This window comes from Rhyacophila brunnea, unplaced genomic scaffold, assembly GCF_057557595.1.
Source record: "Rhyacophila brunnea isolate RB1 unplaced genomic scaffold, BYU_Rbru_1.0 scaffold_6, whole genome shotgun sequence".
In the NCBI taxonomy this organism is placed as follows: domain Eukaryota; kingdom Metazoa; phylum Arthropoda; class Insecta; order Trichoptera; family Rhyacophilidae; genus Rhyacophila; species Rhyacophila brunnea.
The window spans coordinates 783,407-810,852 of record NW_028233276.1 but is presented as its reverse complement, the minus strand read 5'-3'; the positions used below and the strand labels follow the sequence as shown (position 1 = coordinate 810,852).

Below are 27,446 nucleotides of genomic sequence, written 5' to 3'. Positions count from 1 at the left end.
AAAGAATATAATATGCCATTAATAATTTTAATTAAATAATAGAGGTATGTTATTTTATTTTATTAAGATATAATGATTAAATGTAATAAAAAGATTTATGGTGCTTTAATTGATAAATATATAAATGTTAATAAAGTGATAACACTGATAACTATGAACTTAGTATTTTTAACAAAATAGTATCAGATTTGTCTTATGAAAGAGTGAATTAAATTTAGATTAATGTTGATTTATAAACTGTCAAAAAGGTAACCCGTTTAGCACACTGGGTATATTTTTGTATGTTTAGTGATCAATGCAAATGTAGCACCATCTAACCTCTTTAAATCAGTAACTGGAAAAAATATATGTTGTTTTTCAATGTCTTCCAATGTCTTCCAATGTTCCATACCATACAATATCTGAAAATAAAAAAGGGTATTTTTTCCAGAAAAAGTTATATGCAACTGACGTAAACTTGTAAAAATCACCCTTATTGCAATGTATGTAGAGTTTAAGTACATACAATACGTATTAATCTAATCTAATTTAGGGTGAAGGCAGACGCATTGGTGATGAAAAAACATATTGACGGTTTTAAATTAACGCACTTAAGAAATTCGCCCTTATTACAATGCAGGTAGAATTAATTTGTATGTTACTGTTATCTGTGTTTATCCACTTATTTAGAAATAATAAAATTTTGAATCGATCACTCTGGCAGACCAATCTTTAGGGAAAAATAAAATTTTAGTGCAATTTTATTTTCGCACTCTTTATCAATGTAATAATACGTCAATGATCAATACTATGCTGTGATATGCGTCAATGATAATACTGTGCTGATTGCTGATAGTTTAAAGAGTTTACATCAACTGGTAGAAAAGGTTAATGAGGTCAGTAATTCTTATGGTTTAAAAATGAACCTCAAGAAAACAAAACTATTAATAGTATCAAAAACAGCGACACCAGACACCAACACAAATTTTGTCATTAACAGCGAACCAGTCGAACGTGTGACCCATTATAAATATTTAGGTACATGGGTCGATGAGAAATGGGACCTGTCTCAGGAAATAAAAACTAGAATTGAGATCGCAAGAAGCGCCTTTCTCAAAATGAGACGCCTCCTTAGCAATCGAGATCTTAACCTAGGTCTGAGACTGCGTATGGTACGTTGTTATGTGCTCTCAATTCTTTTCTATGGTATGGAAGTATGGACGCTAAACCAAGAGATGTCACGGAGACTTGAAGCTTTCGAGATGTGGCTGTATAGACGCATCCTCAAAATTCCTTGGACTGACCGGGTGACAAATGTTGAAGTTCTCAATCGAATGGGGAAGGACCGAGAAGTTCTACGTAGTATCAAAACCAAGAAACTGACATGACCCGGCTCACGGCTAGCTCAATAATGCTACCGGGCCGTCACTGAGGAGACTAGTGATGAACTAGGAGAGGTGGATCTCCTTTGTAGTATCACAACTTTTGAATTCCCGAATAAAACTCTCAGCTGGTGTGGTGCCGAATTTATCCAGGTACCAGAGTTCACGGTCACACAATAAGGTTAACTGTCATTGTTCCCGTAATTAAATCTCATTAAAGTATCAGTAAACTATTTATTTGTTCACTATAGGATCTCTGTGAAATCTTTCACAAATTCCCAAAAAGTCACACCTAATTCAGAGAATGTATACGCAGATATTCTTTGGATATTTTTAATTCATGAATTATATTTTCCCATAAGAAAGAAAATATAATTTATTCTTTTTTCACACAGTATTAGGTTTATAAAAAGAATAGAATTTATTTTATTGTTGTTTATAAAGTTTATTTATGTTCACAGCATGTTTACAAATATTTATTTGTGTTTACAAACTTGTTTACAAAAGGTTTGCTTAATGTTTACAAATTTATTTACTAAAATTTGTTTTTATGTTTACAAATTTATTTACCAAAACTTGTTTTATAATTATGTTTACTTAATAAAGTTTCAAAAATTTATTTTATAATCCCGAAAAGATTTGTAAAATTTATTATTACAGACTGAGTTTATTAATTTGTTTTTATAAAACAAATCCGATCGCGTAATTTATCCCGATTACGTCACCTCGTATGATGAGTAATGAAAAATAAAATTACTCCGCGAGCGCGTCACTATCGACAGATACGTGGTATTCGTGCTACGTTTTAGCGGCCGACGTCACTACCGACAGATACGAGATATTCGCGCTACGTTTTGCCCGCCGAAGGGGACTTACTGGTACGTATGAATCGCGAATGTACTGAGAACCATGTCTCACAAGCTTGCAGTGAGGACTGCTGCTTGCTGAAGATCGCTGGTGAAGAGTGTGAAACTAATGATTTTACGGGAAAAGTGGTCGCCTTTTATACCCTTCGGATAGATGTTTAACAGGAAACAGTCCGTAAGGGATAGCAGATCTATATCTTTCTCTCACGGGATGAATTTACGTATATCTCCCGTTCCTGGCAACTTTCTAATAGAGATATCTTCTAATTTAGTCGGGTTAAATTTACTCTACTTTATTTTCGCAAAATTAAGACTCAATAAAGGTGTTTCAAGCACCCTCTAGAACATGTCCCTTAAATGCGCAGTTAGGATGACGTAAGCAAAATAGTTGATTTTATATGATTTTTCGTGTTCAAACGAAGAGGAAAGTTTCTAGCTTTCCATCGAGGTATCGGAATAAGTATTCGGGTACTAAATAAGGGAGTGGCAGTCTTTAAATTTAAAATGTCAAAACGAAAGGTTGACACCCATGTACTAGTCCTTTCCACCACTCTTGGCCTTTTTAGGCCAATAGAATTTTACTAAGTTTTAATAAAACTGTTTGGAGCCGCAGAAACTTTCTCATTCGATATTTACCTTTCGGACGAACATTATTACGTGAAAATACTATAATATTATACTTAACATTTCCACTTAAGTATATAAATGCTTAATTCTAACAAGATGTTATACATGAGCAGTTACTAACTTATTTAATCTTGTATGGTAGCTTTTATGTAGTAATTTGAATGCAACCTTGAATCTATTTTTGTCTCGCGACGTGAACCAGCTGGTCAGTACTTTTGACTGAAATAGATTTTCTTTAAAGTTCAAGGTTGAGCGATAATTCGTATTTTTAGTTGTGATTTTTGATTCTTTTATTACTTAGGATGCGATTAAGATTTATTATTGTTTATGGGTAGAAACCCATCTATACCAGAATCTTAAGTTTTTCCAATTGTTACTTTTACAATATTCATTATAGTCAGCAAGTTATAGCATTAACAAAATCTATAATTATAATTACGCGCCTATAGATATAGGTACGCGTTTACAGTATTTTTATAACGGTAGTTAGCTTCTATCTTGTATTGATAGAATTAGTATTAAAATTCTTTATTCATAATTATACAGTATCATCATCATCATCATCATCAGCCTGAATCTATCCACTGCTGGATGAAGGCCTCTTCAAGTTGCTTCCACTTCTCTCGGTCCTGTGCATTGCGTTGCCACGTACTTCCGCAGAACTTTATCATTTCATCGATCCAGCGGCCTCTAGGTCTACCTTGTGGACGTTTTGTACTTCTTGGATACCACTGGATGACTAGATTTGTCCAACGATTGTCTCTTCTTCGAGCTATGTGTCCAGCCCATCTCCATTTAAGGCTTTTAATAAACTCTATTACATCGCAAACCCTTGTCTGCTTCCTTATCCACTCATTCCTCTTTTTGTCCTTTCGCGTTATGCCCAGCATGCACCTCTCCATACCACGTTGTGCTACTCTAAGTTTCTGGATCTCTCTTTTACTTAGGGTCCATGTTTCACACGCATATGTCATCACGGGAAGCACACACTGGTTGAACACTTTGCGCTTTAGGCACAGTGGAAGGTCACTTTTGAAGACATTATTCAGGCGGCCAAAAGCACTCCAGCCTAGCTTTACTCTGCGAACAATTTCATCAAATATACATCCATCTATAGATACTTGTTGTCCCAGATAGATGTAGCTTTTCACCTGTTCGAGCTGAGTGCCATTGATGAGGATCTCTTTTTGGCCTGCAAAGCAGTTGAACATGACTTTCGTCTTTGTTACATTTATTTTCAAACCTACTTTGTTGCTTACTTCAGCGAGTTCCTGCATTCTGCTTTGGAGGTCTTCTCTCGTCGTCTAAATTTATAAATATTCAATTTTCTTTTTCAATTTTCATACATTTCCATTATTGCTATAAAAGTTATTGAAGCATGTACTTGCTAAATTTTACGTAAACAATCTCTTCCATAACTTATTTTCTAAGTTTAATGGAGATTTCCCGGAAATTATTTCCAAATTAGATCGCGCCGAATCTACGTGACGTGTCATTTCGAGGCCTGTGGTCACAGCGCTCTAATTACACTTTAGCAGTCTCGATTTTCGGAGGCGAAATTTTTTTACGTAAAATTTTATTACATTTACAAAGAAAAGGTTAACAACATACATTTTACTTCCTATTACTAAACGATTACGTTACTGGTTACCTGTTCAAGGTCTCTTTCGACCATTTCTTCTCTGCTTCTTCCATAATTTAGAACCATGGGACTTATATATCCTGTCTGAACCGTGTCGTGAGGTTGTCGCAAGGCTATTGAGAAGTAGAATTGACTACAAGGCTAGATTTGTATAGTTATTGACACGAGCAGAAACGCCGACCTTCAGTTAGTGTTTGTGGCAGAGTATGGTTTAACGACATAACTATACAAATCTAGCCTTGTAGTCAATTCTACTTCTCAATAGCCTTGCGACAACCTCACGACACGGTTCAGACAGGATATATAAGTCCCATGGTTCTAAATTATGGAAGAAGCAGAGAAGAAATGGTCGAAAGAGACCTTGAACAGGTAACCAGTAACGTAATCGTTTAGTAATAGGAAGTAAAATGTATGTTGTTAACCTTTTCTTTGTAAATGTAATAAAATTTTACGTAAAAAATTTCGCCTCCAAAAATCGAGACTGCTAAAGTGTAATTGGAGCGCTGTGACCACAGGCCTCGAAATGACACGTCGCGTAGATTCGGCGCGATCTAATTTGGAAATAATTTCCGGGAAATCTCCATTAAACTTAGAAAATAAGTTATGGAAGAGATTGTTTACGTAAAATTTAGCAAGTACATGCTTCAATAACTTTTATAGCAATAATGGAAATGTATGAGAATTGAAAAAGAAAATTGAATATTTATAAATTTATATACTGTATAATTATAAATAAAGAATTTTAATAATAATTTTATCAATACAAGATAAAAGCTAACTACCGTTATAAAAATACTGTAAACGCGTACCTATACTTATAGACGCGTAATTATAATTATAGATTTTGTTAATGCTATAACTTGCTGACTATAATGAATATTGTAAAAGTAACAATTGGAAAAACTTAAGATTCTGGTATAGATGGGTTTCTATTCATAAACAATAACAAATCTTAATCGCATCCTAAGTAATAAAAGAATCAAAAATCACAACTAAAAATACGAATTATCGCTCAACCTTAAACTTTAAAGAAAATCTATTTCAGTCAAAAGTACCGACCAGCTGGTTCACGTCGCGAGACAAAAATAGATTCAAGGTTGCATTCAAATTACTACATAAAAGCTACCATACAAGATTAAATAAGTTAGTAACTGCTCATGTATAACATCTTGTTAGAATTAAGCATTTATATACTTAAGTGGAAATGTTAAGTATAATATTATAGTATTTTCACGTAATAATGTTCGTCCGAAAGGTAAATATCGAATGAGAAAGTTTCTGCGGCTCCAAACAGTTTTATTAAAACTTAGTAAAATTCTATTGGCCTAAAAAGGCCAAGAGTAGTGGAAAGGACTAGTACATGGGTGTCAACCTTTCGTTTTGACATTTTAAATTTAAAGACTGCCATTCCCTTATTTAGTACCCGAATACTTATTCCGATACCTCGATGGAAAGCTAGAAACTTTCCCCTTCGTTTGAACACAAAAAATCATATAAAATCAACTATTTTGCTTACGTCATCCTAACTGCGCATTTAAGGGACATGTTCTAGAGGGTACTTGAAACACCCCTATTAAGTCTTAATTTTGCGAAAATAAAGTAGAGTAAATTTAACCCGACTAAATTAGAAGATATCTCTATTAGAAAGTTGCCAGGAACGGGAGATATACGTAAATTTATCCCGTGAGAGAAAGATATACATCTGCTATCCCTTACGGACTGTTTCCTGTTAAACCTCTATCCGAAGGGTATAAAAGGCGACCACTTTTCCCGTAAAATCATTAGTTTCACACTCTTCACCAGCGATCTTCAGCAAGCAGCAGTCCTCACTGCAAAGTTGTGAGACATGGTTCTCAGTACATTCGCGATTCATACGTACCAGTAAGTCCCCTTCGGCGGGCAAAACGTAGCGCGAATAACACGTATCTGTCGGTAGTGACGTCGGCCGCTAGAACGTAGCACGAATACCACGTATCTGTCGATAGTGACGCGCTCGCGGAGTAATTTTATTTTTCATTACTCATCATACGAGGTGACGTAATCGGGATAAATTACGCGATCGGATTTGTTTTATAAAAACAAATTAATAAACTCAGTCTGTAATAATAAATTTTACAAATCTTTTCGGGATTATAAAATAAATTTTTGAAACTTTATTAAGTAAACATAATTATAAAACAAGTTTTGATAAATAAATTTGTAAACATAAAAACAAATTTTAGTAAATAAATTTGTAAACATTAAGCAAACCTTTTGTAAACAAGTTTGTAAACACAAATAAATATTTGTAAACATGCTGTGAACATAAATAAACTTTATAAACAACAATAAAATAAATTCTATTCTTTTTATAAACCTAATACTGTGTGACCAAAGAATAAATTATATTTTCTTTCTTATGGGAAAATATTTCATGAATTAAAAATATCCAAAGAATATCTGCGTATACATTCTCTGAATTAGGTGTGACTTTTTGGGAATTTGTGAAAGATTTCACAGAGATCCTATAGTGAACAAATAAATAGTTTACTGATACTTTAATGAGATTTAATTACGGGAACAATGACAGTTAACCTTATTGTGTGACCGTGAACTCTGGTACCTGGATAAATTCGGCACCACACCAGCTGAGAGTTTTATTCGGGAATTCAAAAGTTGTGATACTACAAAGGAGATCCACCTCTCCTAGTTCATCACTAGTCTCCTCAGTGACGGCCCGGTAGCATTATTGAGCTAGCCGTGAGCCGGGTCATGTCATTATGTCGTTAAACCATACTCTGCCACAAACACTAACTGAAGGTCGGCGTTTCTGCTCGTGTCAAAACTACAATACCTCGGCCACATTATGAGAGGACAAAAATACAGCATTCCCCAACTTGTCATTCAAGGAAAGATCAATGGGAAGCGTAGCAGAGGACGGCGCCGCATTTCGTGGCTTAAGAACCTCCGTGATTGGTACGAGTGCAGCTCCACCGAACTGTTCCGGGTAGCAGACGACAAATATAAGATCGCCTTGATGGTGGCCGACCTCCGCTAGGGGATGGCACAATAAGAAGAAGATCAATACTATTATTGACTAATAGTAAGCACTCAGAGGATTAAGCAAATAGATAACAAAATCATTTGTCGTGAAGAGGTCTACTAATATAACCTCTACTCTGCATCTGAATAATTCGCGGGGTTACTGTCAAAAGTTTGTTGTGGAGTAATTGCTATTTGAAACTTTGACATGCCCTATAAAATCAAGCATAATGCTATTTTTTGTGCTTTATGTGCATGTTCTATATATCGGATAGCCTTAAATTTTTTTCTAGCATACACATTTATATATAGACACATGACCCTATAGGGTCCCTATAAATACCTAAATTATCGACTTACCAATTTTTGGCAGCGACCCCACAAATGTCAATCTTCCTTTTCTTTACATTTAAAATACTACAACTTATATATTATATTTCATATTCATGTTTCAGAGTATCTCACATGTGGCTTCGGAACGAGGATATCTAGCGCGCCTTGCTTTGAGCGGACTGCTGAGGACAACGGGCGCCAAGCCCTTGGAGTCCATGACAGCCAAGGCTTTCATGTTTGGGCATACCTCCACACTCGTCACGCTTGGTAACAGTTTCCTGCCTGGTTGGATCAAGTTTGATAAACTGGGGCTAATCGATCGGGTGAGTACAGTTTTTCTATACAAAATAATTTTTTATAGTGTATCTATGCATGATATGTTTTTAAATTATATATATTCAATTTATAGAATGTTGCATTCTCAAATCTTGTGTCTTATTTGTTGAACAAAAAGATTGTTTATTGAATTTCATCAAATTGATCATTTTTTTTCATTTTGAATGAGTAAAGATTGTTCATAGACTTATGTACGTACTAAGTACATATATATATATACTATTATATCTGAATATAGGGTCGTATGCATGAGATTCCCAAATACTTTATAGGCTATAAACTGCTCATTTGTATGCATGAGTGAAAATGTAATTCGTTGTTTAGCGACGTCACGATGTGACGTCATAATATGTCATAGCGTCCAAATAATGGCAAACTTATAAAAATTCGTTCCCCAGCCATTAATTTAAAATTTTGAAAATGTAAATGTGTCTGAAAGTGTGCGAACGGTACCATATAAATTCAATAATTATACATGAATAATTATTATGAACTTTAAATAATTTATCAGTTTTTTTATCTCATTTATTTTATAATTCTACTGTACGAAAGGATAGCACGACTAAGAACTGTTTTTAAAGTTCGCAAATGTTTTACAGAGTCTACAAAATGAACGAGGGTCTCAAGCAAACGTTTGTTGTAATGAATGCATTATTAAAATGACATTTGAAAGTGACAGATGAAGCAGTCATTTTGAATGGCGTGTGACGTCAGATTCCTTACGTCACAAACAGTGCTATACGCTATATGGTGGAACATCGGTTAAATAGCTTATAAAGAATTTGGTAATCTCATACATACGGCCCATAGAATGTACAAAAGTATACTCATGTTAAAATATTCTTTTAATTAATTTAACCATAAAGAAGAGCAAAACGTATTTTTCGTCGATACACCTATTCATTTTTGAGTTTTACAATAATCTATTGTCAAGTAAGAATTATTTCTTTCCATAGTGATAATCTATCATTTGACAGTTGTTGTTCATTTGTAAATAAACATCCATTTCCTATTTGAATTTCATATTTTTCAATGTTGTCGGCACTTTGTGAAAACATTCTATTTTATCGTGCTAATATAATATATTCCCCAAAGGTAACCAGCAGTCTTAAGGTTACACTGTATACATTTCCAATACAACATATTGAATTAGTTTTTTTGTCGTATTCTTTTTGTGTCACCATACCGGAAACTATCAAGGTCTGCTTAATACTGAATGCACTTTGATTGCATTGATACGAATAAAGGCTTAATATACAAATGACTTACAATTTAAACGATATAGGACTTAGAAATTGTCAACTAAACGAATGAAAAAAAATACATATTACTTTAATATTATAAAATCAAATACGTACTATAAAATAGATGACTAGAGATTTAGACATTAGAGACATTAGAAAGGCATAGTATGTGACTATACACAATCAAAAGCAAACTTTTTGAAGATTTTTACAATTTTCGGCGATAAAAACAAATACTGATGTGCCAAAGTGCCAAAGATCCTGATGTGACATAGTGCCATAAGTGCCAAATATTCTCTATTCTGAATGAATCTAAAAGAAAATGTCTTTCCGAGAATATAAGATGACAATAATTCCAAAAACTGTGATCTAATATAAATACTATCGACCGGAGGTACTTGATGGAATTTGAATTTAAATTCTAATGGATTTAAGTTTTGTACTATTCCATTTGAGCTGTTTTTTTGCGACCCGGGTTTCGCCTTTCGGCATCTTCAGGCACTATGTGCACTCACCAACAGGTAAATACACAATGACGACAAATATAATTAATTCTAACTTATATAATAAATCACTTAAAACGTAATAACACAATCAATATGCGTATCTATACATCGTCAAACCCTAATAGTAGATCATTAAATAATAATCAACAAATACTACATTCAAGATGTGTAAAATCGTCAATACTGGGGAACAATAGCAAGCAACGTATTGGGAATTTAATGGAGTTAACTAATGAGATATATCAATAATACCTATCAGTCTGTAAAAAGTTATATTAGTTACAAATATTCTTACATACTAGGTACCTGTGATCTAGATTCTAGATGGATTATTGGCATCAGCTGGGTGTGATTGCAATTTGAATAAAAATCTCTTCGTAATTACTAAGTATTGGGAACTCCTCCTGGCCGGATGTGGCGTGGTGGTGCTGAGGAGTCCTTCATCTCAGGGTTAGAGTATATGAGGGAGAAGGGAGGGTGTTTGCAGAGACTTGGAACACAGAGAAAAATCTAAACTACACAAAAATAATAAATATTTCATAGAATAAGGATTTCTTTAAAATATTGCTTGCTGCTTTGCTAGACCAAAAGCATCTTCATTAATAGAACTCAAATTAAACGGATCAACAACTACGTCCATACCAGACAACAGATAATGTAAATTAACAGTGGTAGTATAATTAGATGACTCGAAGAACGAAACTAGTATTGATCATATTTGGGTGGCTGGATAGTCATCTTCAAAAGTAACCTAGTATTGTATCTTAAGTGTAAAGTATTCAACCAATGTATGCTACCAGTGTTCACGTATATATTTTTACATGGATCCTTATTCCTTAATGTTAGATAAATCCAAAAATTATAAGTAGCTCAACATGGCATAGAAATATGGTTGTTGGAAACAGAAAGCAATTGATAAGATGGCTGACTTGAGTACCTACGCAATGACAGATGAAATAGCAGTGAGTTGGGTATGTCATTTGGCGAATAAACAACCAATTTGATACATGCCCAAGGGCACGAAGCGACCACAAGAATGGATTAAAACCCGCTGGATGGATTTTCGGTGGATGTGTATAGCAGTGAAGAACTAAGGGCCTAAAAGAGTGCATGGAGTTAGTGTATCGACCCCGGCTGATGATGATTTCCTAACTTGATCAAATCTTGAATCAGTGTTTTTGGTTGAATTACATGACAGTTTATCTCATATGACATTATTACACGTCGTAATAACCTAAAAACTTCTTTATAATATAATTATTTAATACGATTATTAGAGTGTTACTACAATCTTCAAGTTAATATTTTACTATCTCTCTCACGTGGAGGTCATCTGCCAAGGTTGGATGAAATATAATTACACGTGTTGGTACAATCCATTCATTTTTTCGTTACCCAAATAGGTACTTATTTTAACACACAACCTGTTGAAAATGTCAAACCATAAAGCATCGCCGTTTAATTTTAAAAGTTCAGATCTCCGCCTCAATTTTGCAACTAGGCAACTATTTGAAAATATTACCGAATTTGATACACGCATGTTTTGTCTTTTCTTCGTCACGTATCCATACACTTTCGGGTGTATACAATGTCATTTGGTGTATACCGTAATTTTCTTCAAAATTGCGCTGGGAGCGTCTTAGGCAATCTTCTCTTTCAGGTTGTAATTCAAGTCACCTTAAAATTCTTCTATCATACTGCCGAGTTTTTTTAGGATTTACTTTCCGACTTAGTTTGAACTTTTAAAGTCAACAAAGTCAATCTTGTTTTCAGTTTACAATTTAATAGTGCCCCTTTGCAGCTCATGAGTTGGGAACCCGTGATATAAATTCAACCCAACAGGAACTATTATTATAATGAAACTATTTTATTTATTCAACTAATATTTGGAAACACCTTGGAAACATACCGTAAGCAGTAGTTTACAGTGGAGTAGGATGCAAGTGGCTAAATAATTAGTATAGCACATTGACATTTTGTGATTTTTTTCAAGACTATGTATGTTTTTGATGAGTTTCCAAATTGTATTGATTATTATATATAAAGCTTTCAAAAAGTGAATAATATTTAGTTAATAAGACCAACTATCAAAATTCTGCAACTAAGTATAGCAGTTGCCTTCGAAACAATAATAATACTTAATATATTATCCAAATGATTTTTATTATATATGAGATGACTGAATATCTTATTAATTCAATTTAATAAAACGCAATTATTTTTTTATCATTTATGTATCCTATTTAATAATATTTTTATGTCAATAACACTTAGTAATTAAAATGAATAAAATTGCATATTAAAATTTCATAATATCTCATTAAAATACTATACTTTACATTCTATAAATAAATACTAAATCTAAACATTCTTAATAATTAACATAAAACAAAAATATAAAGCAATAAACACACACAAAACAACAACACATATTATAATATTTTTTTTATCATGATACATTTGATTGATAATTCTTTTACAAACTTTAAAATATTATAATGATACGTTATTACCACTTGATGGACAATCGAGCAAATAGTAGCTGTATTAACTTTAACGAAATTGTGTAAAAAATGAATATAATGACATATTAATATTTTATAATAAGTACCTCATTAAAAGGATAATTAAACCAAACATTCTTAAATATTATTAATTATTAGTAGAATGAAAATATTTGCGTTTTATTAAATTAAATTAATAATACAATGCATTTCCACCATGAATAAACTGAATGTCTGACGGAATACATAATGCCACGATGAAATGACAGGAGAACTAACTCTACCCAATTATATGTATTTTTCCAAATTTTGCAACTATATTAAAAATCGAAGTTGTCTAGCTGTAGTCTTGAGGTGACGATATATTGTTGTAGGAAAAGCACGATTTTTCTACTTTCAATTACCTGTCAAGTTTGGTGTCAGATACGTTAATAACGTAATACCTTGGCCTTATTAAAAATGGGTACAATATTTTGAATTAATCAATAAACACATCTCCGTATAAATGCATTGATAATAGTAAATATTATAAAGTCGAACAATTGTTCAGGGAAGAATACTAGAATGACTAAGTATCGGAAAAAAAGACTTCTATGCTGGATAACCTCCGATAATGATTTAACAGCTATGTACAGAGATATAATCGAGGCAATGATGTCCATCTTCCAATAAGAAGATAAGTGTATTTATATAAGCACTCACGATAATAATATGTATGGCTTTCGTTTTCAGATGTACGATTTTGAGAGTGATTTCGAGACAGTATTCACCGGCGCCGACGATGCCAGTAAGGCTGGATTGATGGACACTTGGCGAGGAGAGAGAAACCTTCCTCACTGGAAATCAGAGACCACGGACCATTGCTCCAACGTCCACATGGCTTCCGATGGCACCAAGTTCAAGGGAGGCATACAGAAGAATGACACGTTGCTGTTTTACAGAAAATCCCTTTGCAGAGCCGCTGAAATGGTAAGCAAAATTGATAGTTTTAATATGTCATAAAATGAGATATTTTTTATAAAGTTGTTCATCATTTTCCGTTGGGATCGCCAGTTATAGTTAGTAGCTCGTTATTTTAATACGGTATAAAGACCAACTGCATGCTAAGTTTAGTTGTTTTTTTAAATGAATACATAATTTACAAATAAACTTTATTATGGTTGTTTGTTGTTTCATATAGATTACGTCATGATAGTATGGCTTTATTATTTTGATACTTAATTGCGGACAAACACAGTATGCGAGTAACAATTATTCAATTGAGAGATTCTTTGTGGACTGCTTGATTGAAAGGTCTGATATCGACTACTTGTTATATTTAATACAATATAATATTATAAGCTCGAGTGACGAGTACTTCATTATCGACTGAGATCGTTAGTTTTATTTTATGTCGATAGATGTTACTATAGGATTAGGTGATCGATCACCTATGACAACTCATCTCGGTATTGGGCTCAGGAACAATTCCTATGTACCACGTGTTCTAGTCAAATCTTCAACGTTTACTTCTTTCCTTTACTTCAATGCCCCCCCCCCTCAATCATCTCATACAATATGCATATAATCGTCTTTGCCTAATTATAAAACAATTAATAAACCCACAAATCAATATTAGTGGCAATTGACGTGGGTTTATTTTTTCTATCAAATTATATTTTAAAATTAGAACAATCTACCCATTTCAACTCACTTAAAATTGGATATAATATCAACAGATATTATTCATATCACTTTAATTTATAAGTTTTTTTTAAATTGTTAAGTTTCAAACATCTTTTTTGTATGATTTTGGCGCGTTTTAGAAGTTTTAGACTATGACACATTGTGTAAAAATACACATAGAATAATGTATTTTTTTTAATAGATTTTTACTTCGTGTTCGGGTTTTTTTTATAACGCAGCATATGCCCGTGATATACAATTGAATGGCTTGATATACTCGATATACTTGGCGAACACTATGAATACTTTCGCTGTTTTAAAAATCTTTATCTGATGAATAAAGATTAAAAGAAACATTTATAATAGTAATACATTGACATGGCATTAAATTAATTTATTTGAAGTATTTTTTCTTCTTTGGAATACAACGTGAATGAATTAACGTAATAAATAATTCGTACAATTTACATCTAAAATTATTGAAAGATGTTCCGGAACAGTTTTCACATTTTTTTTAATAAGACCTTGAAAGAAAACTATCAACTAAACTTTCCGGAAATAATTTTTTGCCTGTTTGACATCAAAAGTATAAAGAAAATTGGTGATAAGTTATGGCAGCAGTTTTATTATTATATCGTCTATAAAACTATCACAATTTTGTAAATTCAACTTCCTTAATTAATAGATGATTGTGTTAAAAAATAAAATCTTATTATCACGATGTCGTATCACTATAACATAAAACAATTACTTACCGTAAACTGACCATATATTAAACTCAATTAATTCTGTCACTACAAAGTTACACTGGCAATCATGTGTGCCAAATAAATTAAACAAAATTGCATCACAGTATCGAATAAAAATATTACCGATTGCTTTATGTTAAAACCGGAAAGAGCACAAATTGCTCAGTTGCTAAATGACCCCCCGGCTGTCAAAATCGCGCCACAAGTTTTATTTCCTCGGCTCATATGAATGTGCAAAAAAATATTTATTTATTATCTTAAATGATTTTTTTGAAATGGCAATTGCATGTAAAAAAAAAAATAGCTAAGTCAATAACATTAGGTACCTATACTAATTTAATTTCACTCGGGCGGCTTTTTGTCCACTCAATATGTATCTAGATTGTTATAGTGTAACCACCTCTAGTGAGTACATTGACCATTTGCGGTGGGTACATTGGAATTAGGGATTGCAATACTGAATGAAAATACCAATACCGGCATTTCATATTGAATACCGGTATTAATACAGGAATTCGTGAAATATATTATGAAACTAAAAGAAGTAAGTATCTACTAATAAATGTAGATATAAAAATCTCTTAAACATATTAATATTCTATCGCAAAAATATCTATACAGGTGTTAACCTTTGTAAATAAGTAAAGGTAAAATATGGTAGAGATGTTTGTCCTGTTTAACTTTTAATTAATACATTTTGTTTCCACGTTTAATAAAGAATATAACAGTACTGTCTGATTTTTAAAATCGGTATCGAAAAAAAACTGGGAAACCGGTTTTGCAATACCGGTGTTGCTGTCCCTAATTGGAATAAAGGTGGTGCTTTTTTAATGCAATGCCGTGTTATTGTATTAAAATTGTAAACTTAGAGATTTACAGAGAACAGTCCCCTTATAATGAACATCCTGAAGAAGAAAAAACTAACAAACATATTGTTATCAATAAAGCTATATATCCGTAACTGTTCGCCGATTGCATTTTAACAATCATGAAATTTAATGAAAATACCACAATTAATATTATTGTGCATTAAATTAATATTGGTGCAATAAAAAGCCATCATCTATAAGAAGTGAAGTGTTTACGATGGGTATATAGTTGGTTTTCGTTTAAACTTTTATGTGTCTGCTAATCTGATATTGTATATTGTAACCTCATCTACTGATTCATCGACTAAAGACGTTTCTTATCATATAAACTTTTCAGTGGTATATTTAGAAGGATTTTTTTTAGGACCCTAATTATACTTATCTTTTAATATATTTTTATACTATTCGATTCTAGACTAAACCTTTGGTTCAAGAAACAATTGTCAAAATAGTTTGAGCAGTGGCTGACATCCATTTCTCATAAAAACAAAAAAATCTGTTAATACAAACCTCCACCCTTAAAATTATTGACTTTATTATTCTTCCCAAACGCAAAATAATTAGTCGTACTATTGTTGTATTAACACAGCGCTTGTGCAACTTTGTGGTTTTAAATATTATTGATAGTGACCTAGTGCTTTAGCAAAGAATTTAATATACAGCTGTTGATTTTCAGCACATAATTTAGTAATTGAGTAGATCGTACGATAGTTGTTTGACATTATCTGTTGCAGAGGCTTGTCAAAACATTTATAACTAAATTAACGCAATAACGAATTGCTTAATATGTAAAGTATGCATATAATTATATATTTGTCTGTAAAAATTAATTAATTTATATCGATATATATTTTTTTATTCACTTAGCTGTCAATTTTTGATGGAAAGACATTGCATTAATTAAAATAATACACAATATACAGTACTTACTACACTTAAAAATAATCAGAACAGGACCGAATGGCAGATATACGACTCATTATTATTATTCAAAATGCACTTATCTTGATAGATATATTTTTTAAATATATAAATAAAATGGTTTATTAAATAATTAACAAATGCGAGGACGTTATAACTAAAATATGGAGAGATCCCGACACCGGTTAGTAGCTAATTACGGTAACTATTAATTCGTTGATTTAAAGTACAAAAGCTGGCTGTCAACAATAACGAAATTTAGAAAGTGTTTCAGTGACAAAATTCTAAAAAGACACTAGTTAACTTCGTCGCAATCATATAAGACACACATAGTTTAGTAGTTAGAACACATGCGCGCGAATCCCAGGGGGGCAGGTTTAAATCTAGCTCTGTGTCGTATTTTTTTTTCAAAAAGTGATTATATATTTCTCAGAAGTGTTTTCTAATTATGTATGATATTTCTCTAATGACATACATAATACATTGTATGATAAGCGATACGTCATATTAATTCTACTCCTTTGTATTATAATTATAAATTTGAATATACTGCCAATGTAGATGGAGTTATGGATTTTCAGACAACATTTAAATAAAATTATTTAGCTACTTACAATTTGATACAATTAAAAAAAACAACTTGTTGGATATGCGACATGTATATTAATTATTATTCTTAAATTAGATTTTAAAATAAACATAGATAACTTGATTAAATTAATATATCATTGATTGTACTGGTGAGTTTGCTTCATCTATGCTTGTTCGAAATTTAAATAATATTTTCCTAGGTAACAGTACAGCATTTTAATACTAGGCCCACGCTAGTAGAAATTAATAGTAGGTACCCCAATGAATATTTAGGGTCCACGAAACGTTATTTCGTTATTAATTATTTACTAGTTAATTATTTATTATCAGTATGTCCAACGCATTTTTTAAATGACCGTTAGTGTATAGGTACACGAGAGTTATATCATGACATTTCAGGGGTGATAAAAATAAGGTCGCACAATCATTATGAAAAATAATATAATTTTCAATACCCGCTAATAATTTCTGTCAATTCTGGTGATGTTACCTGGGTTACCGTACGAGATTGATAATATTACAGTAAGTAAAAAGGAAATGCCTGTTTGGTAACATAGATAATTAATCACAATAAGTTTTCATCGTCACTTTTTTTATATTTGTTCAAAACTTAATTATAATCATATGAGTTTTTCTATACATTCTTACAGCCTACAAGCCATAAAACTATCTTGATCTCACCCATTAATTTTATATCTCTTTCTCACAATTGAGTGTGTCTCTCTTTGTCGCATATACTTTTAGGATCTAATAAGAATTACATTATTTTAATAAATTTTAACCTTAGTCCGCCGGCATTCTAATATATTTATATCCATCTAGTCTAGTTGGTGGGTCTTCCAATACTTTGATACCTCTTTCTTTCATTGAAAGAATATTATCGCACGGCACAAATTCACGCGATAATATTCGCTGTATATAAAACGTGGGTAAGGTTCGTTAGGTTATAGATACCTTTGTTTCTGATTTTATACCGGAGCTAAATTTTCAACATTGATCGTTATGTGTTACTGTGTTACTCTTAATTTATGTCCTAGGCCGGCTGTCAGATTTTAAGACGATCCTATTTTGATTTTCCTTGACCACCCCTGACATAAGTCAAACGTCACGTCATAATCACAATATAATATGTATTCGCGTGCTGTATTTTAACGCAGCCGAAAAACCGCATTTAAAATGGAAAACAATTAAAAGCGCACTTCTTTGATTGATTGTTTTCGAAATGCAGTTTGCTCAACTGCATTTTATGTAAGATGATTATTTAATACAAAATACTGCGTGTACCGTCGGAATTTTAATTAATAAATTGGTCGATAGGGTCCTCATGGCGTGACAAGAGGCACTTCATGATAATATGATTATTATGTCAGTTTCTTACATATTTCGAAGATTTTTAAAAAAATTGTAATAAGTACCACTTTTATAACATTCAAACTATAAACGAAAATCCATTAATAGCGTACTTCAGTGAAACGGCAAATAATTTTCAACAGTAGGTGCAACGAAATTTCTCACTCGTTGCCTGGACTCGCCAATCGGAGACCGGCAGTCGAAGTGTGCGCACGTCGATTTGTTTTGTCATGGCGTCGAATGAAAATATTCTTAAATCGTGTAAAGATGACTAAAAACTTTACGTATGTATTTAAAAATGAAAACATGTCAATGAATATACTATTATTATTAGTAATATATCAATACACATAACATTAAATGGACGCATGTAGGATTTTTAAGACAAATTATACAGTATAACCCCTATTTTACGTTTTTTAAGGGACTGAAGAAAAAAAACCTAATTGGAGGGAAAATGTAAAAGGGGGGTATTGAAATAAAGAACATTTAAATTTTATGTTTCTAAAAAAATAACGTTTTATTAAAAAACAACATTCAATTAAATTTTTTATTGAAAAATCGTTCGAATGTCACGACCCAATCCATTGTCAATTGCGCGTAACTCGCATATTTTGAATATTTCCGACGTAAATCGCGGGAAAGAAAAACGTAAATGCGGGTATTAAATGTACTGAAATACACCGGGACTGAAAAAAATACACGCAATTGCCGGGAAAACGTGAATTCCGGGCACGTAAAAACGAGGTTATACTGTAGTTCGTTTGGCACGCGTCATTTGCACAATCCGCGCATCGCCTAGCCACGATCTTTTTAGATTTAGACCATGCCTCAACTGAAGTATAGTCTTAAACAAAAAGCGACAACTTTGAATTTTAAAGGCAACCTATTAGAGAAATCTTCAAAGGAAAAAGATAAAATTATGTCGTAGGTTGTGTTGGACCAAAATCTAGTTAATTATATTTACACCTCGAATTATGCGAATGGGTTAACAACAAAAACGTAAGTTTACTTTAATAAATTTATGGGATAATTTAGTAAAATTAAAAATAAAATAAAAAATGTTTCTAAAAACGAATTTTATAATATGGAAACCCAGAATAACTTCAATAAAAAGATTTAATGTCCATATTCAAAAAAAACTATGTGATATCAAATTTCGGCCAATTCCGAGAATTATAAGCGGTGAACACGTTATAACGCGTAATGGTGATATTTTTTTTATAACGGACAATTATTCGTCAAATTTCATACTAAAAGTTACCTTATTTTCAATCGATGCTCCATACTTATATGGAGTCTGATTAGTTAGAGTGGTAATCGTTTTGAATTGGAGTAGATCTAAGAGAAGCAAAAGGTTATGCCTCATCTATATGTCCATCGTCACCGCTGTATGATGCGGCAACATCTACGCGATTACAACTATCATAGAGAGCTGATGTGTGAACTCACAAACTTGGTGTTTTGACCGAACTAAATTTAATATAATAAAAATATATCTCATTCAGCGGATAATCATTCTATAACGATGGCATACGATATGTTTATCAACGTTTTAAATTTTAAGATTCTCATGTAATGTTTTTTAAATATAAAACAAAAATTTACACTTATTTACCCCAACAATCTTTCAGTAGTAAACAGTATATTTTAATACATATTGATGTATCAAAACTTATCGTCATAACTTGTAGATATCTATCAGTGGCGAAGGGTGGAGGTATGTTATTAAGATCCGACATAAATAGTACACACTACGCTTTGTCAGTCAAACGTATTTGTTTTCATTGCACTAAAACTACAATTATTAATATGTAGATAGTGTTTATTAGTTTTTAAAATTCAATTTCAACTTTGACCTATCCTAGCCATATTAGATAATAGTCCAAAAAATTGTTAATAAAATATTTAAAGTTATGCCATTAGACCACACATAATTTTAGATATACGAATAAAAAATATCGATTATGGTTTGGTTAGGCAGGGCTTAATGAATTTTGAAAAACTGACCAACACCATCTGTATTATTATGTATTCTTAATTCAATGAAAACAAATAAGTATGACTGAAAAAGTGTGCACAATTTTTGCCGGATCGCCCATAGCATAATATTCTATTATGAGTTTGATTAGGCAGGGTTTAATTGAATTTTAAAAACTAACCAGCACATAATATGCAAATTATTGTGTTCTTAGTTCAATGAAAACAAATAAGTATGACTGACAAAGTTTAGTGTACACTTTTTATGTAGAATCTTAATAGCCTACCTCCACCCTTCACCAATGATGTCTATAAATGGTGATTACAAGCATACGAAAATTCTATAATAACAATAATATACCTTTATTTCGTATTAGGTATATGCACAAGTAGATAAAAGTGTGTCAGTGACTTGTTCGAATTATATTTCAGTCCCCTTGAACTCAGTATAAAAAAAATGATTTAATTGTAGGTCTTGTCTTGTATTTTTTTTTGTCTTCACAACTTGACCAAATATAATATCATGACTATATGAGGAATAGTTAATAAGTTTTTATTAGGTGGACTTATATTAAAAACAATAATTGACATTGTATTAAGGTATGAAATTAATTACATTGTGGGTGCATACTTCTTTTATAAAGGGTGTAACTAGGTATTGTAATACCGGATAAAAATACAAATGCCGTTATTTCGGTATTTCCTTTTGAATATCGGTATTCGTGAAACATTAAGGCGATACATCAGTGAAACGGCAAATAATTTTCAACTATAGGCGCGACGAAATTTTGGACGGAGAGAGAACATCGAGATGGGAACACGTCAATTTGTTTCGTGATGGCGACGGGGGTATTAATTTTTAAATCGTGTAAAGATGACTAAAAACGTTACTCATTTACTTTAAAAAGAAAACATATCAATGAATATATTATTATTGTTACTGATAGAACAATGAATATATTATTATTGTTACTGATAGAACAATAAACAGAACATTAAATGGACGCATGTTGGATTTATATGACAAATTATATTTCGTTTGGCATGCGTCATTTGCACCCGCGACCCGCAATCCGCGCATCGCCTAGCCATGATCTTTTTAAACCGTGCCTCAACTGAGGTATAGCCCTAAACAAAAATATTAATATAGCAAAAATATCGATACAAGTCGTTTTACCGTAAGCCAGGCGGGAACCGTGCTAATTTTCATAGCCGATTTTGGCAACATTCATGAATTAAAGAATGAAAACCTAACCTAATCTAACAAATAACCCATTCGGTAAATCGGCTATTTTCAAAATTTGTTTGCTGCTGGCTTCCCGTAACTTACTTATGGCGATCGATAAAATACGATAATTTATACTGAAGTGAGACCAAAACTACATAGATACTGTTACATTCCCAAATGGCCCCCATTTGGGGATGTCTCTGTGAATCTGGAAAGGCCCAAATCGGTATCAAACCAACAAATAGTAAGGGTTGATCACGAAAATAAATAATAATAAAGCCGGCAATGCTGTAAATCACGGCCATTTAAAAATATCTGCAACGTCGCAATTGTCGCCGTTTTTCGACAACGCTTCTCGCTGAAAGCGAAACACCAAAATGGCGGGGAATACGCGGCCGACTGCCAGACAGTAAACATTGTTAACTCGCACTACGTATAAAAGAAATTATAAAAAATGTAACCATTAGTATATATTAACCTAAATAAAACTTGTCATTTCTGATCACAATTCCGGTGTGTTATGTGTCCACCTCCAAGTCCTGAATCCAGACGAAAATCCATACAAAGAAACAAAGTGACAGCGTGCTCACCACTTTCGAAAATGGAGGGAAATGACAGTACCTACATATTTTGTGATAACTGTTTAAATTATTGAAAAGGGTTAGTTTTCACTTTTTAAAAGTTTGTTACTAGACGACGATATATAAATAAAATAATAAAACCTAATATAAGTATATACGACTTATAGGAATACAATATATACTATTTGACACATACTTTATTTTTATTTAAAAAAAAAAACATATCGCTAGTTCTTAGACTGCTCCTCGTCGAATGAACGAAACTGGTTTTTTATAAACTTTCTGAACTCTCAAAATAAAATCGAAACCTGTTGACTGCAACAGTTATTTACGTATGAGATATTTGTTAGTTATTTATTATTGGTAAGTTATCGGTTATTATCACATCTTACCCAATTAACTTGTGCTTGGGAATTGTTGCATAATGGTTTTTGATAGATTATTTTTGATAGGTAGTACCTACATATAAGTTAGCCTCAATTCGAAAAAAATACCGAGTCAAATGCGTGTGTAGCTTTTGACGTGTAAATATTATGTTATTCATAAACAACTCTGTAAAGGTACTGAATAATAAAAAAAACGTACAACTGTTAATTAATTTTTACATGCTAGAATGGGTCATATCCTTTTAGGGGTTTCGATTTTTCTCTTTTGACTTATCTTTTTCACAATGTATAAATCACCACTTTAATATAATGGCTCTAAACAGTGAAACACTTCATATTAAGTAATTATTATTAGTTGTTTCCTGATCAATTATGTTTTTGCTCTAGACCAAATACACATTCAAAAAATGACATGTTAATTTTGTCAATTGTGGCACTTGAACCCGCGAATCACGACTTAAGGGTGGATACTCTCCAGGCGTAGAATTAAATCGTCTAAAACAACATTGTACTTACTAATTATTTCGGTTATTGGGGTTGGTAAGAACACCGCCATAAAAGCTGATAATATTATATAATAGTATATTACAGTAAAGTGGCGTGTTCATTGTTTTAAATCCATAAAACCAATGAAACTCGGGTGGGTATATAGAAATCATGTGCATTTATATCCCTTTCCATAGCCCCCACATCCTAAAACGGGCCCCCCTACCTATATCTATAAGTTTAATGGCATGTGTGACACACAACAGAAGCGTTTTCAAAATTGTGTTAGAGGTAAAGGTAAGGGCCTTCAGTTTTTTAAGCGATTTTTTGTAGTTTTAATACATCTACTTGAATTATGGAGTTGTTGAGCATCAACACAAAACAATCAAAATTTGCATCTTACAACATCATTATGATGTATTTATCTCGCATATTTCATCGACTCCCCACGTCAGCCCCTCCCCCCTCAGAGGAAGCCATGGCCTTTTTATTAACATATTAAATCAAATCAAATTTATTTATTTTACATATAATGAACATAACAAATTATAAATTCAAAGCGTTCACGACATGACATAAAATAAGTGTTAATAAATTTAAAAATAAAAATACAGAGAATAAGTAATAAAATAAGAAATAAAATAAGTAACAAAATAAAAGTAGATGGAAGCACACAGAGTGAACTTTGATAGATCATATCTTAAAAACTTATAAAACAACGTCCACCTAAATTCAACCTCACGTAATTGGAATATATCAATATCCAAAGCGATTTCATTAAACATGGTCACTGCCCTCCCAATTGGCATTACTAATGGCAGGTTAGCTCTGCGCAGTGGGAGAACAAACAACGGATGCCCTCGATTCCTAAGGTAATTAGAGACACACAAGCCAACACCACCAAGAATGGCAGAGTTCACATTTACGCCGCGTATAAGTCTGAAAAAAATATGTAGCTAAATAAAGATCCCTTCTAAATTTTAAGCTACAGTATGTAAGCATCCCTAAGAGAAAATCAGTCGGATAGAGCCACGGATAATATCCATACAGCCGAAAGTAAAGGAGTCTTAAAAAGAAAAGTAAAGGAGTCTTAAAATTAAGTTCTTACTCTGGATCAATCACATATTGAAAAGATATTATGTCTCTATGTGTTTTTACCAGACGTGTGATTCGGACTCGCACTCGCGACAGGCCGACAATCTTCTATTAGTCAACCGTGTGTGATACCACCATCATGTCCCTAATAAGTATGTACTTATAAAAAATTTATATCCATCAAAATTGTCTTGTTTCATGTAAACGTATATAAATGGAGCTGCCTCATCATATCGTCACACTTTACAAAAGCAAGCAATCCCTTGGCTCGTACCTACAATACGAATACGATTTATCCTGATATTACCGACTTTATTATCTAACATCACTCCGGGTGCCTTCTTTCATTGCGAGGAGACAGACAGTCACGGCACACCATCAATGCGTCCCACCATATTAGGCCTAGCATAAAAATATTATAATTGTAGCGGCGTGACTTCGAAAAGAGACCCATAGATGGTGTGGCCCATTGACTGGACGCCTGGTATTTAATCTAGGACGTATTTACTCCGTAATTGATATCTCTCACAGTCTTACAGCCAGATTCTGATTAGCTCTGACCCTTTTGATCTTACGGGTCCTCTATTTTGAAACTAAGCACCTTACACTATCGAGATTCATTTCTAGTGATAAGTTTGGTTTCTAATTGTCAAATGTGATACCTACCTGAACTGAACTAATCTTTTGGGAAGTTCATCTGGTTATTTGGTCTAGCGAGTCATCTTATCATGTTAATCTATTTTCGTGTACCGTTTGAAGTATTCTCTGTTATTATTGATTAAATCTCTGTGAACTTTGAATAAATACTATCACCGGAAGTGTTTCTATTTTATAAATAAAACCATTCTATAACTGGCGCCCAACGTGGGGCCAAGGTATTTCTATTTTATAAATAAAACCATCCTATACAATGTAATTTAAATTACATCATCGCCATGTAAAAGTTAATTGTTTAGATTACATATGTGTTTGATTAAATAACATGTGTGACTTTTTCAATAGTAAATTCTATTGATGGTTGTCTTTCCTGACAAAGATATTGCCATCGTCAGACGGCGACCTCCTCATCAAGGAGTGTCCGGAAAAAAGTTTTAAGTAGTGACTGCATCGCACAAGTAAAATTACTGCCATTTAAATGTGCGTATACATTTTAATTCATTTACAATCATCGCATAAGTAAAATCACATCATTAGGGTTAAAAAAACAAGTCCACCATAATTAACTATTTTGATTAATTACGTAATTAAAATTGTGGCAGTTTTGTTTGACATATTACGATTATGTTACTCAATAAAGTAGGCTAAACTACAAATGCATACATAATGTTAAAAAAATAAGTCAGATTAGGCAAGCATCTGCATATTTATTTAAAGTTGTATAATCTTAAATTCGGATGGAGGAACTCATGCCTCTACACTTAGTTATTCATATTATGTAAAGTTAATCTACTCAAACACAGTGCATACCAAATAAACACGATTTTTTTAATGCAATGCGTATATTATTATGTACAATTTATTTAATTTCGTAACACTTTTATGACCTTGCTCTGAAAAAGCTTTGAACTTTTTATGGATAGGAATCGAATTCCTTACATATATGCCGGTGACAATTTATTTTAATGTAGGTATACATTATCAATATTATCATTATCACTACTTGTATATTACAAAAACAGGCTCCCATTTTATTTATTATATACATACGCTATACGGCAGTGGCGAAAGGTGAAGGTAGGCTGTTAGGATCCGACATAAAAAGTGCACACTAAACTTTGTCAGTCAAACGTATTTGTTTTCATTGAATTAAGACTACGGTGTGTCGGTAATATTTATTCAACCCTGCCTAATCCAAGCCATAGTAGATAATAGTCAAAAAATATTCGTTTATCTATAAAATTTCGCTATTAAACCGTATGTCATTTTAGATATTTTATAGATATAAGAATATTTTTTTATCGATTATAGTTTAGTTTAGGCAGAGCTTAATGAATTTAAAAAAAAAACTAACCATCACCATCTGTAATATGTATGATTAATTCAACGAAAACAAATAATTGTGACTGAAAAGTGTGCACTATTTTTGTCGGATCCCCCATAGCATACCTAAACTATTGTGGTTTGGTTTAGTCAGGGTTTAATTGAATTTCAAAAACTAACTAGCACCATCTGCATATTGTTTTATTAGTTTAACGAAAACAAATAATTGTGACTGACAAAGTTTAGTGTGCACTATTTATGTCGAATCTTAACAGCCTATCTCTACCCCTCGCCACTGATATACGGTTACCAATTCAACCATGATTCCCTAAAAATATAGATATAACTACACTGATGTGCTAATAAAAGTAACAAAGTATAATATATGTATATTTTGTTTTTTTTCCAGGTGTACGACGATGAAGCATCCGTCGGTGGTCTCCACGCCTATAAGTATGTATTCGAAAAAGATTCTCTGGACAATGGATACAAGGACTCCCGGAACAAGTGCTACTGCAGACAGGGTAAATAAACCATTAAGATTATTTTAAAGTTCATTATAATACCATCCCAAAACACTTTTAAAGATTCTTTTAAAACTAAGTGATGGGACCGTCATATCGCGTATGAAAGACCTTGGCATAAAAACAACAAAAATGTCCACTTTTTCAAATTTCATTTTATTGCATTTCCCTATTCCCTGTGTATGATACTGTGCAAAGGTATTATATTATTATGTAGGTATAGGTAGCACAACCAGAGTTGAGGCTACCAGAATTCTCACATAGACGCATTGTTTACAAACAGGATGTTTCAATTTTTTAAATCGACTTTTAAAAAAGGAGATTCTTTGTTTTGATTTAGGAAAAATAAATCGAACTTATCAAAAAATGAACAGCCTGTAAAAGAATACTGTATTATTCAAAAATACACCAATACACACAATCTTTCGTATCTGTGATTACCTCAACTTTCGATAACAGGCCTATACCTTTATGAATTCTTCAGTTTACAAACCTATGGACTTCCTATAGAAAACAAATAGATTCTGATGAACTCTGATTACCTTTAATAAGACCAAATTGTGGGGTTGCTGCCAAAACTTGGTATGTCGATAATTTAGGT

The 27,446-nt window shown here is 32.4% G+C and overlaps 1 protein-coding gene across 3 annotated transcripts in view; it reads left to right on the top strand.

The window, feature by feature from the left end:
- LOC147065069 (scavenger receptor class B member 1-like) overlaps positions 1 to 27,446 on the top strand; it is a 180,006-nt gene that overhangs the window by 149,159 nt on the left and 3,401 nt on the right. For all 3 annotated transcript variants that reach the window (XM_085956271.1, XM_085956272.1, XM_085956270.1), the window contains exons 7-9: positions 7,973 to 8,173; positions 13,173 to 13,409; positions 26,731 to 26,845. In XM_085956271.1, the coding sequence (XP_085812397.1) occupies positions 7,973 to 8,173; positions 13,173 to 13,409; positions 26,731 to 26,845 (553 nt within the window). The remainder of the gene's footprint in view (positions 1 to 7,972; positions 8,174 to 13,172; positions 13,410 to 26,730; positions 26,846 to 27,446) is intronic.